This window comes from Channa argus, chromosome 4, assembly GCF_033026475.1.
Source record: "Channa argus isolate prfri chromosome 4, Channa argus male v1.0, whole genome shotgun sequence".
Classification (NCBI taxonomy): Eukaryota; Metazoa; Chordata; class Actinopteri; order Anabantiformes; family Channidae; genus Channa; species Channa argus.
Window position 1 is genome coordinate 14,014,935 of NC_090200.1, and position 15,425 is coordinate 14,030,359.

General features: G+C 39.1%; 1 protein-coding gene across 5 annotated transcripts; it reads right to left on the minus strand.

Moving 5' to 3' along the window:
- Window positions 1–811: 811 nt before the first annotated feature.
- Window positions 812–15,367, minus strand: dapk2b (death-associated protein kinase 2b). 5 transcript variants are annotated; one of them, XM_067502271.1, is made up of 12 exons: window positions 15,208–15,366; window positions 14,457–14,620; window positions 7,677–7,898; window positions 6,829–6,967; window positions 5,939–6,068; window positions 5,798–5,846; window positions 5,687–5,713; window positions 5,441–5,593; window positions 4,920–4,965; window positions 2,558–2,647; window positions 2,389–2,469; window positions 812–1,756 (listed from the first exon to the last, which is right to left on the minus strand). In XM_067502271.1, exons 2-12 carry the CDS (start codon window positions 14,531–14,533, stop codon window positions 1,679–1,681), a joined length of 1,092 nt encoding a protein of 363 aa, XP_067358372.1. In that variant the 5' UTR covers window positions 14,534–14,620; window positions 15,208–15,366; the 3' UTR covers window positions 812–1,678. The 5 variants fall into 5 exon arrangements, with proteins under 5 accessions (XP_067358372.1, XP_067358373.1, XP_067358374.1 ...); XM_067502272.1 differs by having other exon boundaries at window positions 14,457–14,656; window positions 15,208–15,336; XM_067502273.1 differs by having other exon boundaries at window positions 14,457–14,652; window positions 15,208–15,334.
- Window positions 15,368–15,425: the final 58 nt, after the last annotated feature.

The window sequence follows — 15,425 nt, forward strand, 5'->3', positions numbered from 1 at the left end:
ACTGTTATATTTATTATTACATCATATATATTATATATGATTATGAATATACTTATATTTATAAACTCTGTAGATTTTTACATGAATACTTCAAGGGAGAGGACTACTCAGCTTGCCTTTTGTCCACTGTCCCTTTGAATGAGGCATGGATTTTTATCAGGCACAGATAGTTATGTGAATTAATGTTTTCATTTTGAGCAATGGAAAATTTGTTGGAACAATGGATGTTTTGACCTTAGTTGTTTTCAACATACAGTGAAAAGTTTTTAATATTCCTTTTGTGAGTCACACAGTTTTGAAATGATTATGTACTGAGACATCGACGTGCAAACAAGCTGACCCACTGGTTGACTGTGACTCCTTTCACACCATGTGTGGATCTGGCCTACATTATGTCACTGCCAAAATGTATTTAGTTCAGGTCAAATAATCCCTTCAGTCCTCTTTCAGCTTAACTGACCCCAAACAACATTACTGCTGTTGCAATAAGTAATTGACCGATGGTTGGATGAAAAATCGTGCCTTTTAACAATTAGTGCATCTTGGCCGCTGGTATTTGTACCAGTCTTTTTTGATTTGACAGGGACATTTGTTATAGGGTTCACATTGTAAAAAGCTCACATGTAGCCTAAAGCACATTCGCGGTTGTTTTGTGGTTTGTGCTACATTATATTTTAAGATTAGCCTGCACATCAACACACTTTACCATCTGTAGACCAAACTTTAGAACAACTAGACCTTAGTAAAAACAGATAAACAAAAACAATTACGTTCTTTAATTTACAACATAAACAAGTGAACAGAAAATATGTTTTGTTAAAAACAGTGAATTATCTTTTTAATAAGCAAAACTGAAGTACATTTGGCATTTATGCATATTTACACCATAAATACATCAAAGTACGATAAGACCTAAGAATTGCATTACAAATCAACTGTGAAATTTGTTTTACATATGTAACATCATTAAATGTCTTTATATATGTATACAATGACATACACTTGTTGTCCCGTTAGACATAAGTAATTTACATAATTCAAAATAGCCTATGTTAAATACAATACACAGATAATTCTGTATAGTGTACAGGTTGCAGGTAATTTATTCTGGTGTGGAAAGTAATGAGGTTAACCGTACACAGGCGTTGCTGTTTATTAAGTAGAACATTTGTAAACATCTGGTTATGAAGACCTGCTACCATTATGTCATTCGGTAGTACTAAACCAGTTTTTCTGTCAATACTTTGACAACAACCCTCCCGTAAATCTTCACATGCAGCCAGTAAAATATTAGAATTTAAAAGTAAAATAATCAGATACCAAAAAACTGTGGATGGACTTTGAAGATTGCAATTATTAGAGGAAGATCTTGTGTAAATGTGAATACTTAGTTTATACTTCCTGTCAATCATAAAATTGCTCTTGTGCCAGAAAACAGTAGAAATGGCAGAATGCTCTCTAACATACAGCAGATTACCTGCTGGTTCTCTGTTTGAAAAGACAAATACACAAACAAAGTTGCCCTGAGGGATGAAAATGTTGTATATTCACCATCAGCCTTACAGACACTAAAGCTGATCCTTTCTAATCAGTAACAGCTGCAAAGTGTGCGTCACAAGGTGCAGTCACTTTTTTGCTACGAGAACATTGTCGACCAATACACTTAGTTCTGCTGTTTTCAGGAAGTGCTGCTCCTTTTTCTGGTTCTCGGTCGTCTTTTAAGTATTTCTTCTTCTTGGTCACTTTCACAGTCCCTCTGTGAAAAGGAAAACACTGTGTTCAGAAACGGTTGTGGTTCTTTTGGAATCATTTGTCATTATAATCATCTGAGTATGGCACACAGCAAGAGAGGCCACACAAGACAATTAGGAATTGTAAAAAATGAACAACCCCATTACAGTGCAAACACATTCTGCAGAAATATCATCTGCAGCCATTATCAAGAAACGGTTTAACATCCTGAGAAATATTCTTTCGTGCCAAGAGTCAATGATAAGGTTTGCTTCACTTTCATGTCTGTACAATAATTACCTTTAGCTACCAGTTGTTGCTCAGCAACAATAAAACCTGTTGAGCACATAACTTCTCATAAAATGCCAACTTGTCATTGTCTGAATGAAACTAATCTAATCTAATATGATTATTAGTGAGCGTTATTGGTGCTGTTAGGTTGATTTGTTTCCTTTTAATGAAGAAGAAGAAAATAAAATTCAATTAAATAAAACTTTCTTACCAAATAATACTAAGCTAACAGGCTGCTGGTTGTAGCTTTATATTTAATGCATAGACACGCAAGTTGTATCAATCATATCTATTTTATGTGACGGCAAGAAAGAAAATACGCAAAATGTATAACTGTTGCTTGAAATCCAAAACTTTTTTTTTTACCCTGTCCGGCTCAGGCAGGTTGTTGCCCTTCTTCATGATTCGTGTTAAGTGGTTGCACAGAGCCACAATTCTGAAAGACAGCTGTCAAACACATAAAAGCAAAGTGAATGAGAGATTTTTATAGTACTCTAAGAAATTAATCTGCCTGTGTCTAAATAAAGTACTTTACCTTCCATCTGCGTCTGGCGTACTGTCTCTTAAAGTTGTCCAGGTTTATCACTGACAGCCTCTTCACCATGGCTTGTCTGGGATTATAAGGCTGCAGAGGAAATATCTTTCATGTTAGGGCCTAATATTTAGTCACATTCATTTGTAAGATTTATGTTTAGTATGTACAATAGAACTCCAAAATAAAACAGGAAATAACCTGAAATTGCAACAATATAAAAATGGGAAGTGTAATAAATGAACATTTTGTTTTTGATACCAGTTAAAATGTCAGCGTCTACGTCAAAAGTAAAATCAAACCGGGTAATTCTGACTGCTGAACAGCACTGATAATAAAATGACATGCAACTTATCACATTTTCACATCACAAGTGTTTCCTGTCAACACATACAACGTTTTCAAGAAAGTCTTTCAGAAATAATAAATAAATTCAACCTTCATTAAAAATCTACATTCGAGTCTGTAAAAAACTATGAATAACCCAAAAATTTAAATAGGAGCATAAAAGACTGGAATGAAAAATAAAATAAACAAATCAAAAACAGTGAATTGCTGACACATCAATTAAAAATAACTCTGGTTTGATCCTGTATCTTCACCTGTCTTCCTGTCTTCATAACACAGTACAAACATTCATAAACAATATTTGTTCTCATTATCACTTGTCAAAATAATAACAAAAGAAAACTAAACCCGCTTAATCAAAGAGAAAACAGCATGAAGTCAGCTGTTAATATTGACATTTTGGAAAATGTGCTTATTCACAGCTTAAGAAAAAAAGTGAAATTAATATCTCTCATATCTGTCTGTTAAATATCAAACTGCAGACAGGTCCCCGATTCTAAAGTTATTTACTAACTATTTCTTTAACTGTAAATGCAAGACAAATTCTTGACACATTAACAAGGGTTTTCTTTTGTGTTTACACAAATAAAAAAAGGGAAAGCAAAGACTAAATGTATACATTCAAAGTTTTGAGTTGCAAAAAAAAAATAATGTGCTGAATTCCAAAAATAGAATTGTCAAAAAACGTGGTATTTCGTTAAGCTTAATAAAAGTGAATCTTCATCTGTGTGTGTTAGTCAGACTCTACGAGTGGCTGCTTGGCCTCAGGGCACAGTTCCCCTCCACAGAACTCCTTTAGTGAAGGGTTCAGGTCCATCTTCAGACTGCTGCTGTGGATGCCACCAGTGGCTCCTTCTGGATGCAGAGAGCTCATCACTTCCTGCATCCGCCGAAGCTCAGAGTTCAGCTCCTGCCTCAGAGCGACCAGTTGGCTTTTCCTCCGGCTGTACTTCCCAGTGATGGTCTTCAAACTGGCATCTACAACTTTTATGTCCTCCTGTAACAGCCTCCTAGTGGCCTCCACTTTACGAAACTCATAGTGGACCTGAGAGAGCTGCTTCCTTGCTGTCTCGCTCTCCCCCTTGTACCAAGCTTTCTTGTCATTGTAGATGGAGAGCAGTGTCTCTATGTCACCCTGCAGAGTGTGGCGGGCTCCTGTCACCTCTGAAATCCCGTTCTCCATCAAGCTAATGTGTTCCACCACCTGGGCAAAATGCTCAAACCTGGCATATGTGTTGTTGTTGGGCATGCTCGAGTGCGTCTGGATGGTGTAGTCCTTCAGAAGCTGCGACTGCAGCTGCTCTGCTTTCATCTCAGCCTCAGGGGCAGCGCTGTCCTCCTCTAAGTATCCATAGGACTTCAGACAGAAGAGTGGAGGAGGGACAATGAGTGAGAGGCTGTCTCATTGCCTTTGAAACACATGAAACGATGAAGATCCCAGCAGGCGTGGTACTGGATTAGTGTGAGGCCCCACAGCAAAAGCCATGACAGGTAAAAGTGCCAGAAAAACACCACACATTCCTGTTGAGCATGTTACATTTCCTGGCTTTGTGCTTAATGTATCCAAACAGGATGAAGACTCCACCGCAAAAACGGCATTCTCATGCATTTCAGCAGACAATGTTGGCGTAGACTTGGCCAACATTGCACGTTGTTAAATGTCCATGCCATTTAAAAAACAATTAGTGAGATGTTGCCTCACGTTGAATTTCCAGACAAAGGAACAATATCAGAATGGGAAAGACAGCTGTGCATAATGTGTGGAGGGGATAGGTGAAGAACGGGTATTCCCAGAGGAGCGGTGTGGTGCAGAGATGGAAACAATATACAGTTTATTTATTGCGGTCAACTAGACCCAGAGTTGTACCATTCGGTTTCTGGGGATGAACTGAGGGATTTTGAACCTGTAGCCATTTTTACCCAGTTAACATTAACCATGGTATTTAGCATGTTTGGAGGGAGTGCTGACACTGCTTTTATAAGAATACCAGACGCATGCCATACTGTAAGTACATACCTTAATCCAAGGATGGTTGAGGGCGTCTGTTATGGTCATCCTTTTTCTGAAACAATAAGAGAAAACTCAGCTGAGTAAATAAAACTCCATCAGACACATGGCATGTTGGTTTATCATGTGAGTCTCTCCGGAATATGTTCAGACCAGTGTAGCTTACACAGAAATATTTAGTGTCCTGGAGGTGCATTAAAATGAAAACACATGTTTAGGAACAAGAACGAGATCGTATGATACTATGTATTACACAATGCTTTCCCTGAGGTAATTAGTTTGCTGTGTGAATAATATTTTTTTAGCCTATTTTATTTAGTGAATCACATTGTGTACCAATAACAGATGTGTCCAAACCTCACTCCAGATTTTTGTGGACTGACTTGCCCCTCATTCTGAATTGGAATGATTTAGAAGTGCATATTTAAGGCGCTTAGGATTTATTGCAGGGAAACCTCTAACATTGGGCTCTGTGTTGAAATTGTCAGACTGGACCTTTGGCCTTTAGCTGTTTGTTAGCTGGTACCTACCTTGTGTTCTTCTCCAGGAGCTGCCTGATAAAGCTCTTGGCCAGCTCACTCGTATTGCTGAAAAGATCTTCGTCAAAGTCATAGCTTACTGCCGAGATGTTTCCCAGCGTTTCTTGCTTTGTGTCACCGAGGAAAGGTGACGCACCACTCAAGCTAAAACAACAGCACAACCGTCACACACTGACTAGCACCTGTCTTTACATATATTCATATTTCTACTCATAATCATGAATCATCCCAACTTACAGTATATATGTGATGACTCCAATGCTCCTGTGAAAACATACCAAAGTTAATCTAGAGCTGTGAACTGCAGCCAGTATTACAGAAGGCACCAATTACTGTAAAGGATCTTACCACATGTCTGCCTCCAATCCCAGTGGCTCATAGTTGACTATCTCTGGAGCTGAAAATAGACAGCACACAGTTCGGCAACAACAGTGCAAGGGCAAGCACCTCGTCCAACACTGCAAAGATATCTTAATAAAAAACGCTTACCAACAAATTCAGGGGTACCAAAAAAGTTTTTATAATTAGCCCCGGCTTCTATCGTGCGTGCCAGTCCAAAGTCTATGATTTTGATGCGAGGTAGTGGAACATTCCTGTCTAGCAGCATTATATTTTCAGGCTGAAGCACAAGGAGATGAAAACAGAGAACCACAGTTGACAATAGCTCAGACAATGCCTCTAATGTCAAATTTAAAAAGTAGGATAAACAACACTAAATAACACAAGTTACCTGATTATAGCTGCCTTGCGTAAGCATTAGAGACAAACATTGAACGGTTACAGTTACACAAGAATTTATTTGTTCTCTTTCCTTTTAGAACCAAAAATGTCTTTTCTATTACATCAATCTCAAGAAACATTTTTTGTTCCAGTTTATTTTAGTTTTCAGTCTTTGTGCTAACTGCTACCAACAGGCAGCGAAGCAGACACAGTATAATTCAGACCGTCTCACGCTGGACCCCTGAAAAGCAGTGTCAAAGTCACTAAAAAGTCACTGCAATATTTTTGCTGACTGTTAAAACAATGTCTTTGCTATTAACCTTCTCATATTCAGTAATATTCAGCACTATTTTGTGCACAGAGCTGTCATTATGTCAGGATCTCAGGCACTGAATGTTGTTTTTCTTAATTTCCATATGAAAAGAGTGTAGGTGACACTGCTCTCTGAAAGTGAATATATATATTTTCTTGTCTCTATCTGAGAGTCTGGATCTCAGCCACAGAAAACAGGAAGGGTTAGTGACTCAGAGAAGCAAGACACATATAGATATGTTTCACATTACATCCCACTGGACCTTGCATGCACAGTAGAGGTAACAAATTTCACCTCCAGCATGAAATATGCTTTGAATGCAATGCACACAGGGAGTGTGTTGTACCTTTAGATCAAAATGTGCAATTCTCTTTGAGTGGAGATACTGGACTCCATCTAGGACCTGTTTGATAAACTGCGTGGCCTCTTCTTCACAGAGAGACTCCTTCTGAGCCAAGAAATCAAACAGCTCTCCCCCAGAGACCCTGTAAAACACACACACACACACACATAGACACACAGGGTCAGATAGAGTTCTAAAGTGGTCCTGGGTGCTTTAGATATGTGTGTTCATGGTAACAATTTATGCCTGTTTTTGATCACTTTGTGCTTATAAATCACTGTAGGTCTCTGTAGGTGAACTTGAAAAGACAAAAGCTGCAAATGGTATAAAACTTCCTTTGACCAGCTGGCATTCGATATGCATGACGATCTTTTACATTCATTCAAAGAAAACACAGCAGACCGAATGACGCACAGTGTGTGATGCTGAAGTATAATATTTCAGTCAGTTCACCCCTGATTTGACTGAACTGCGCATTCAATTAGTCCTAATTGGGCCCTGCATGTTCCCAGGCTCTTGCTGGACCAAGACTAGGACTTTAATGGCCTCTTTTTAACACAAGATTTATTGACTCTGTGAGAGACATTTGGTTCTTTCTGCCACACGTGAGGGGCTAAAGGGTTTTAGCAATGTGTGCACTTACTTAAATAAACTTACAGTTCATGGACACAAATTTCCTTCATTTGAAAAATGTAAAAAAAGATGACCTGACCATATGTTTTTTTAATTTGAAAAATTACTTTTTTGTGTGTCTGAAAATGTTTAGATGTTTTAAGGCTCAATACTGATATGAACTGGCAAGCATTGTTCATTGTTATTGTGACGTATTGTTGAATCATGCAGTGACTCACAGTTCGAGGATGAGCACCACGTCTGTGCGGGTCTCGTACACATCGTGCATCGATATGATGTTGGGATGCTGGAGCTCCTGCAGGATGCTCACTTCCCTCACGATCTCCTCTCTACTTACGCCTCGTTTGCTGGACGCTATCAGGCTTTTCTTGATGAACTTGGCTGCGTACTCATTGCTCGTGCTCTTCTCTACGCAGCGTTTGACAACAGCAAACTGCCCACTGCAGACACAAAAGAAACAAACACTGATATCACCTAATGTTGTTTGTGTGCCAATTTATTCTAATTTGTTACAGTGCTTTTATTTTGTTTTAAATGTTGTTGCTTTTAGTTAATTTTCGTAATTTGCTGAAACTATATCTATTGAAATTGTTAACAATTACCAACAGGATGTTGCTATGAGTGAAGACCGACTTCAAGGAGGAAGCTATGTGTCAAAACCAACTGAGGTATAGTCCATCACTTCCTGTTTCCGAGCAGGACAGAGAACAATCATACAGCAGAATAGACAGAGCTGCTGTCCTCCCACTCCAGACATCTTCCTGCCAAATTTCCAACTATCCAGAAATCAGCCCACCGAAAACATACCAGAAACTCTGAATACTTCACAACAGAGGTGTGGCCTAAGACTCTCTCAGTGAACCATTGTTTTAAATTTCATTTTGCTCTTGTTTTGTATGTGGTTGCATGAACATGTTGTAAGTTACCTAGTAAATGAGTTTAAATGCAGCCATGTGATATCTCCAGACCAAAAACAGACTGTTCTTAGTTTAATATGTGACATGATGGCAGCAGCTGACTTAATTATTTTCCTCAGAATTGGCCCAGTGGCACATTGAGTAAGAATTGTGAAAACATGTTACAGCTCTGTCACCCAGGTAAATATATGTGGCGAGTATCCACAGCATCATTATCAGACGAGGACTTGTAATCTCCTGCTGCCACTCCTGCTGCTTCCTGCTCTGGGCTGACCTGCCGACTCTCTACATTCAGACTGTGAAAACAAGCCCCAAGTCACAGATGCATCAGTAATTTGCGGCAGAGAGACAAGAGACAGAATGTCATGATTTTATGTTTGCAAAATCTGCAATGCACACACTTTGTATTTTTAGGCATTTTGAAAAAACACACCAAGAGACCAGATAATAACTGGTCTGCCTTTGTTATGTTTTGGACTTCAATCCACACAGAGCTTCCAGGGTGGTTGTGAGCGGCAGTCCAGCCTGCTCTCATGCTCACCCTCTACCTGACTCTATGCTACAGTTGTAAAGAAGAACTGAGCCTGAAGGGGAGTGGACAGCGAAGAAGCGTGGGAAAGAAAAGCTGCTGGATATTGGCTGCATCAAACACAGAAACTTATAGACACCCACTGTGCTTCTGCCAGAGGGATTTCACACAGCAGTTTACATTTGATCCTACTTTAAGCTCCAATTAATCACAACTACCCGGTATCAATACTGTACAGAAGAATAATTTTTGTTGGTTAAACCAACACAGGAGACCTTTGAACCTTTCTTGACCACACTGTTGTGAAACAGGAGCCAGTGTGCTATTAAAGAGGCACGCCATCGTGTGGCAGTTCCACACTCACATCTGGGAGTAGCTCCACAGAAAACACTAAGCCTCTTATTAAACTTGCTTTCCACAAAAACAACAAAATAACAGTCACTAGGATACATATTTATGATGCAATCCAAGATTTTCATTGACTATTAAACTGGAAGGGCAAGTGCTAATACTATTGTCCCAGCAAAGCTCTCTTACTCAGTCTCATAAAAAACATGTGGTTCACAAACGTACAAGAGTATTAGTTGCAGGGTACTTGTTTGGTATTGTAATAGTGTACAAATGTTAAAAATGAAACACTTATCAAACACTTGGAATACTATTACTTCTCGGTATAGCTTCCAGGTTCTATAGAGCTTTCTAGTTACCCACAAAGCCCCAGGAAGCAAAACACCATCAAGATCAGATTCCACTGCAAACATGTCCAAACACATTAAGGAGGAGAGTAAGAGTGAGCGTGTAGGGGAGTGGTGTACATTGTAATAATGGTCTTCAGTCTCTCTCTCTCTCTCTCTCTCTCTCTCTCTCTCTCTCTCACACACACACACACACACACACACACAACACACAAACACATAGCTAAAGAAAAATAAAAAAAGGTCAGTTGGGTGATGAAGCAAAGTAACTGGGAGTCTCAAATGCTCCCTCTGTCTGTTCTATTCACAGCATAGCTCCACCCCTGGGACATCCCTGAAAGTCTGACCCTGTTGGAGATTTCTATGATAACGTGTGAACTGAGGAGGACGGTTAAAAACATGCATCAAATACTCTGAGTGCACAAACAAACACTGCAGGACAGCAACAATGCTGATTTCCCTGTTAAGCAAAACTGAGCTGAAAATCTCCTTGAGTTGATGGTTGCAGACCAAATGTGAGAAACATCAGAACAAACATCAGTGGGAGTGTTTTTGTATTGTTGTGAAGTGTGTATTGAAAGAGGAGAGAGCACTGTTGCTGGGAGTGGTATTCCACAACGGGCCAGGCGTGCCGGCGGTCTTTGCTCTAAGCCGACCACTGGGGCTGAATGGACCATCTCTCCACAGTGTTTTAACTTCCAACAGCTGAAGGTCATTATCCACAGCCAAGATTGGAGGAATGTTCAGACAAGTGGCGCTGGCCCAATTTTTTAACACATTTCTCAAATGAACAACCTCTGGGGCGACGTGACCAAGAAAGTGAGAATTATAATTGACCAAGCCCAGTCCCAAACCCATCCCAGCATCTGTACATCACATGTGAAGGTCTGGAAGAGCTCAAAACAACCGAATACGACTGCAGGAAGTACTCGTTCTGTTGTATTATCAACCTTTTCATGCATGATGTTCACATTTGTACACAGGTAATAAAATTCCACCTTGAGATAAGAAAAAAAAATCACCAAACCAATTCGGGGTTGTGTAAATATAACAAACTGTAGCTGTCACTTAGAGAAGCAGAGTGACAGCCGAGTAAGAGGCATACTTATCTCTTTTATCATTTTTGCAGCCTGGATTTGACATAAACTAAAGTTAGTATCAATGTGAGGTATTTCACTTTTTTTGTGGTTTTCTCACTGACGTTAATAAACATAAACTAAAATATTATTTTTTTCTTTTTCCGCTGTGAATATATTCATGTATTGATTATTTTGTTGGAGGACCTCCACTTACACGGAAAGTTAAATAACGATTTTACGATTATGAAGGTAAACACTTAAATAAATCCACATTTAACTACAATTCGTAATAATAAAAGCAATCTCTTAAATTTGAAATATTTCTTCAGAATCAATTCACCATCTTGTCTGCCACTTGTCATGCTATTAATTTATACATTTATTTTTTTTATTAATTTTAATTAATTTATTAAATATCTTGGGACTTTGGGGGATGCCAATGAAGTATTTGGGATACTGTACTGGTTTTTCACTGGTTTTAGAAGGGGTCTGATGCCAACAAGGTATATGTGAAGTTGCAGTGCTTGCTGACAGTAAGAGGATGACCTCTGTAACAGGAACTCCAGGAATGTCAAGAGGTCATCATGGAGTTCCCTCTGCTAGGCTGCAATGAATAAACACATTTGTCACCCACTCAGCAGCTGGAATGTGTGTTCCTCAGGGCTCGAATGCATTCTTGCCCTACTTCTTGTACATGCATGCTATAGATATAGTACATCAGGTACATCAAATCTCTTTTACAACTCAGCAACTGTCTGACCCACAGCTGTTGTCTCTTACATATCTACACATTTAATCTGCGAATGCTGCTGTATTAAATGTGCATCTCTACTCTTCCTGCATCTTCACTAAAGAAAACAGACTTCTGCAAACTGAAATTATTTCTCTACTTCATTTCCTTCTGCATTGATAAAAATGAAAAATATTATAGTCAGACACGTTGGGTTTTTGAAAATTACGTGATAAGATTTTTCCAGCATTACTGTATTTAATATTTGAGGAGCTTATTTACCATCTACATCTCAATGTACTGTGGGACAGTGGTGTTTTTAGCTAAATACCTACTTTAGTGTGCTAACATGCTCACAATGCAATGAAATAAAGAAAGCTAATGTTTAGCAGGTAAACATTTTACCATTTTACAAAACATTTTAGGTACCATAGAGTTGAACCACTAAATATAGAACAGTTTTTAAAAATTGTTAATCAAAAATTGAGTTTAAATTTTGAAGTGATTTTGGTGCTAGCTTAAAAGCTAAGGGATCTCCAAAATATTGTAAATGGTCAGTGGCTGCTTATTTACAATGTTGATTCCCATTCAGCCTTTACCACACACACTTACACCGATGGCGGTGGCAGCATTGCAAGGTGCTCACCTGACCCACCGGGAGCAACTTGCTGTTCAGTTTCTTGACCAAGCTAACTTTAACATGTAGCCAGGGTTGGGGATTGGACCACTGACCCTGTGGTCTGTAGACAATTCCTATACCAACTCAGCTACAGACATTGTAATTCAGGAGAAATGTATCAACTACATGTCCTGCCAGTAAGGATGGATAAAAACACCAAGAAATCCACAGTTGTAACCAAGCTGAAATGTGAAGAAGTCATTATAGACTCATAATGATAAAGCTGTCTTCACAAATATCAAAATTTAGAGGAAGTTTACAAGCCTTTTATTTTCGTTCAGGCATTCTACAACAATGGCACTTCCTATCCAAGTGTGCATCCTGTGACTTTTTGTTGCTATGTGAAAAAGACTGACAAAGATGCAATTGTTTCATTGAATAAGTAACTCTTGGCCACAGCAGTGTCAGCCATTAGTAAAGGTAAGGTATAAAGGTAAAGGTATAAAAGTTCAGGAAAAATGGTTTTGACAGCTAGAGCTCTACCAGCTGCTCAGAAGTGCTTTTATTCCCTATTTGATGGTGGACAGTTCATCATGGTCTCACCAATCTCTTGGGAGGGCTAGTGGCAGCTGGGGGCTCACCCTGTGACTTCCTGCTGCATGTCAGTGTCAGGGTTGACACTTGGATGGTTCAGCAGGTACAGTTGCCAGTAAATGCCTCACATCTCAAGCAAAGAATTGTATTACAGATATGTTAATGCAAAACTCATTCGTAATGGAAAGACACACTGAGTACAACTGTGTGAGATCCTCTGACATTAAACTCTGTCAACAGGGTGATGAATCATCATGAATCGATTTCCCCATAGCAAATGGCTCAAGAGTTCCGTACAGCACAGAACACCATAAATACCCCACACGGATGAGTTTTTAACCCCCTCTATCAAATTTCCCCAGCCCCCTGAGAGGACAACTGAGTTAACTATTCCACTGTGGTGTACAGCGCAGAGGTCTGAGACCCTGAAAATCCCTCCAACTGTGGATGGGGTGGGCTGCATCTTAAAACCCACTGGAAATTTGTCACAACATGACAGACAAACTACAAGCAAAACAATACAGAGGCTAAATTAGTAACATTAATGCATGTTCTCTCTGCTAAAGTCTGGTTTTCAGTTGTAGCTTGTAACCACAGTAGCTTTGAGTTTCTGTTTCTCAAGATAGTGGTCGAGACCACATACAGAGCCCTATCAGAGCTGCTGCATCCTCATTCTAAGCAACATGTTGTCAGCTCAACCACAGCTCAGTCATCCATTCCACCTCCACTTTAGCATATTATTTTGTGTTGCTGTTAAATGAAGCAGCCTCCAAAAAGGCTCCATGAACTCCCCATAAAGTACTTTAATTTCTATAATGTTAGAAAATTATCTAGAATTATAAATCATAATTGAATAAAGAGTTTTTACATTAATAAATTTGGGTTTAAATATGTTCAAAATGTGCATTTTACTTGGCCACCCAAAGCTGGGTCTTAGTAATTGCTTATAGCAGATCTCTGAATAAAAAAGCACCAGTAAATGCTTTATTAATCATTAACAAGTCTTCAATTAAAACATGCAAATCCCAAAGATTAGGTTGTGCCCATTTTCCTTCCAGTGAACTTAACATAGAAATTTACCGTACAATAAACATGCATTTGCTGGACAAAACCCCCCTTTTCTAAAAGCATGTGAATGCAGCCGGAGCACCTATTTCAACAGATAGTTTTGGTTTGTCCTGCCAGGGTGTGTCAAATAAGTTTTACAGTCAATGGCCAGCACACACTTGAACATACACTGTAGTGTAGTTTTGCTACTTGTTAAAGTCTACACTTTCTTTTCACACCATCTTTATCTGTTAACAAGTGTTGCACATGCCTAAGCTGTCCTTTTGTGCAAAATGAATTAGTAGCTTCCTCAATCCTTATTGCACTCTGCCAGCTTCCTTTATAGTATTTCCCTTTTCCTTGATCTCTGCTCTGTACGCACTTGATTAACACTGCTCCTCAATATTCACCTTCAGCACACTGATCCACCACACAGAGGCAGCTTTTGCAAAAGCATGAAATAAACAGTGTTCTCTGTCAGGAATCAAACATATCGAAGGGTTACAGAACTTTTTCCCCCTCTAGAGAACATTTTAGTTTTGTTGTTAACTTTAACCTCCTCTAACACAGCAACACTCCCCATTTCAAGCTTAAACAGGCCAGATGTTTGCATACCTACAGTATGTACACACACAAGGGCTGTTTCCACGAAGACTGGTTCATGGCATGCAGGAAAGAGGTGAATCACACTCTGATTCAGCCAAAGTGAGAGGGATCATTTTCTACAAGCTCTTAATGAACATCTTCTGTTGTACATGTTTCATTAACCAGCTTTAGCACATACTGACCTTCCTAGTGTCTCTCCCAGTTCATAGAAATCACCCACACTTTGTTGCTTGAATACAGCCATGCCAGGTGTCTTCATTTATGTAGTATATCTCTTTGACATCCACCTGAGCCTCTCAATCTGTCTATCCAGCTGTTTTCTTCCTGTTTGACGCACGTCCGAATGCTGATGACACAAAGAGGTGTTCCTGTTGATTTCTGACTGGAGTGATGAAAATGCTTACTACATGTTACAGCTTGCTGTAAAGTATTTCAACTCAGAGTTGTACCTAATTTCACGTTTAAAGAAAGCCTTAATAATACAATTTTAGTAACAAGGCAAAGGTAATAAACAATGTGTCTGTTTGTAACTGGTCTAGTTATTTATTATTAGCTTTAAAATGTAAAGTAGCACTTGTACAACTTAGCCAAACTGAGCACAATAACTGTGTTTAGTTGTTGTAATTATGATGGGATTACAAAAGAAAAGAACATCTGGGGTAACTAGGACAGGGTATCTGAAATTTACCCTGTTGTAAAACATTAACTGGCAGAGATGATTACACTGGGGGCAACACATGCTTTGTAACTATCAAACATTTTTACTGCTACAATTATATTCATAGTAATAAAAACAAAACACTAATTAATTTTACAATACTGAAGGGGAAACAAGTACAGAAAGTGTAAAAGAAAAAAGCTACCAGACTCTCTACGTGGTCACTTTCATGTCACACACTGCATGTCATCACAGTTTAAAACACCTTGTCTTACCGTGTTTCACTTGCAGTGCTGATCGCACATTTGCATGGGCTCTCACGTCTCTTACAGCTGGTCTAGTCTCCTCGTGGCTGCAGTTCAGAAACAAAGGCACTCCTTCACCTCCTGTGGTTTTCTGTCACTTGTAGCAGAACCATCAGGCTTTTGTGTGTTCACAAGTCCCTCCCCCTGATGGCTCTATTATGAAACTGCAACAGGATTGCAGCAGCCTC

Coding starts and splice junctions, on each gene's coding strand:
- dapk2b (XM_067502275.1), bottom strand. CDS start 14,533: ATGAAGACACCTGGCATGGCTGTATTCAAGCAACAAAGTGTGGGTGAT. Junction 6,069..6,828: donor TTGCACATTTTGATCTAAAG/GTACAACACACT, acceptor CTTGTGCTTCAG/CCTGAAAATATAATGCTGCT. Junction 4,260..4,919: donor TCAACCATCCTTGGATTAAG/GTATGTACTTAC, acceptor TTCTGTCTGAAG/TCCTATGGATACTTAGAGGA.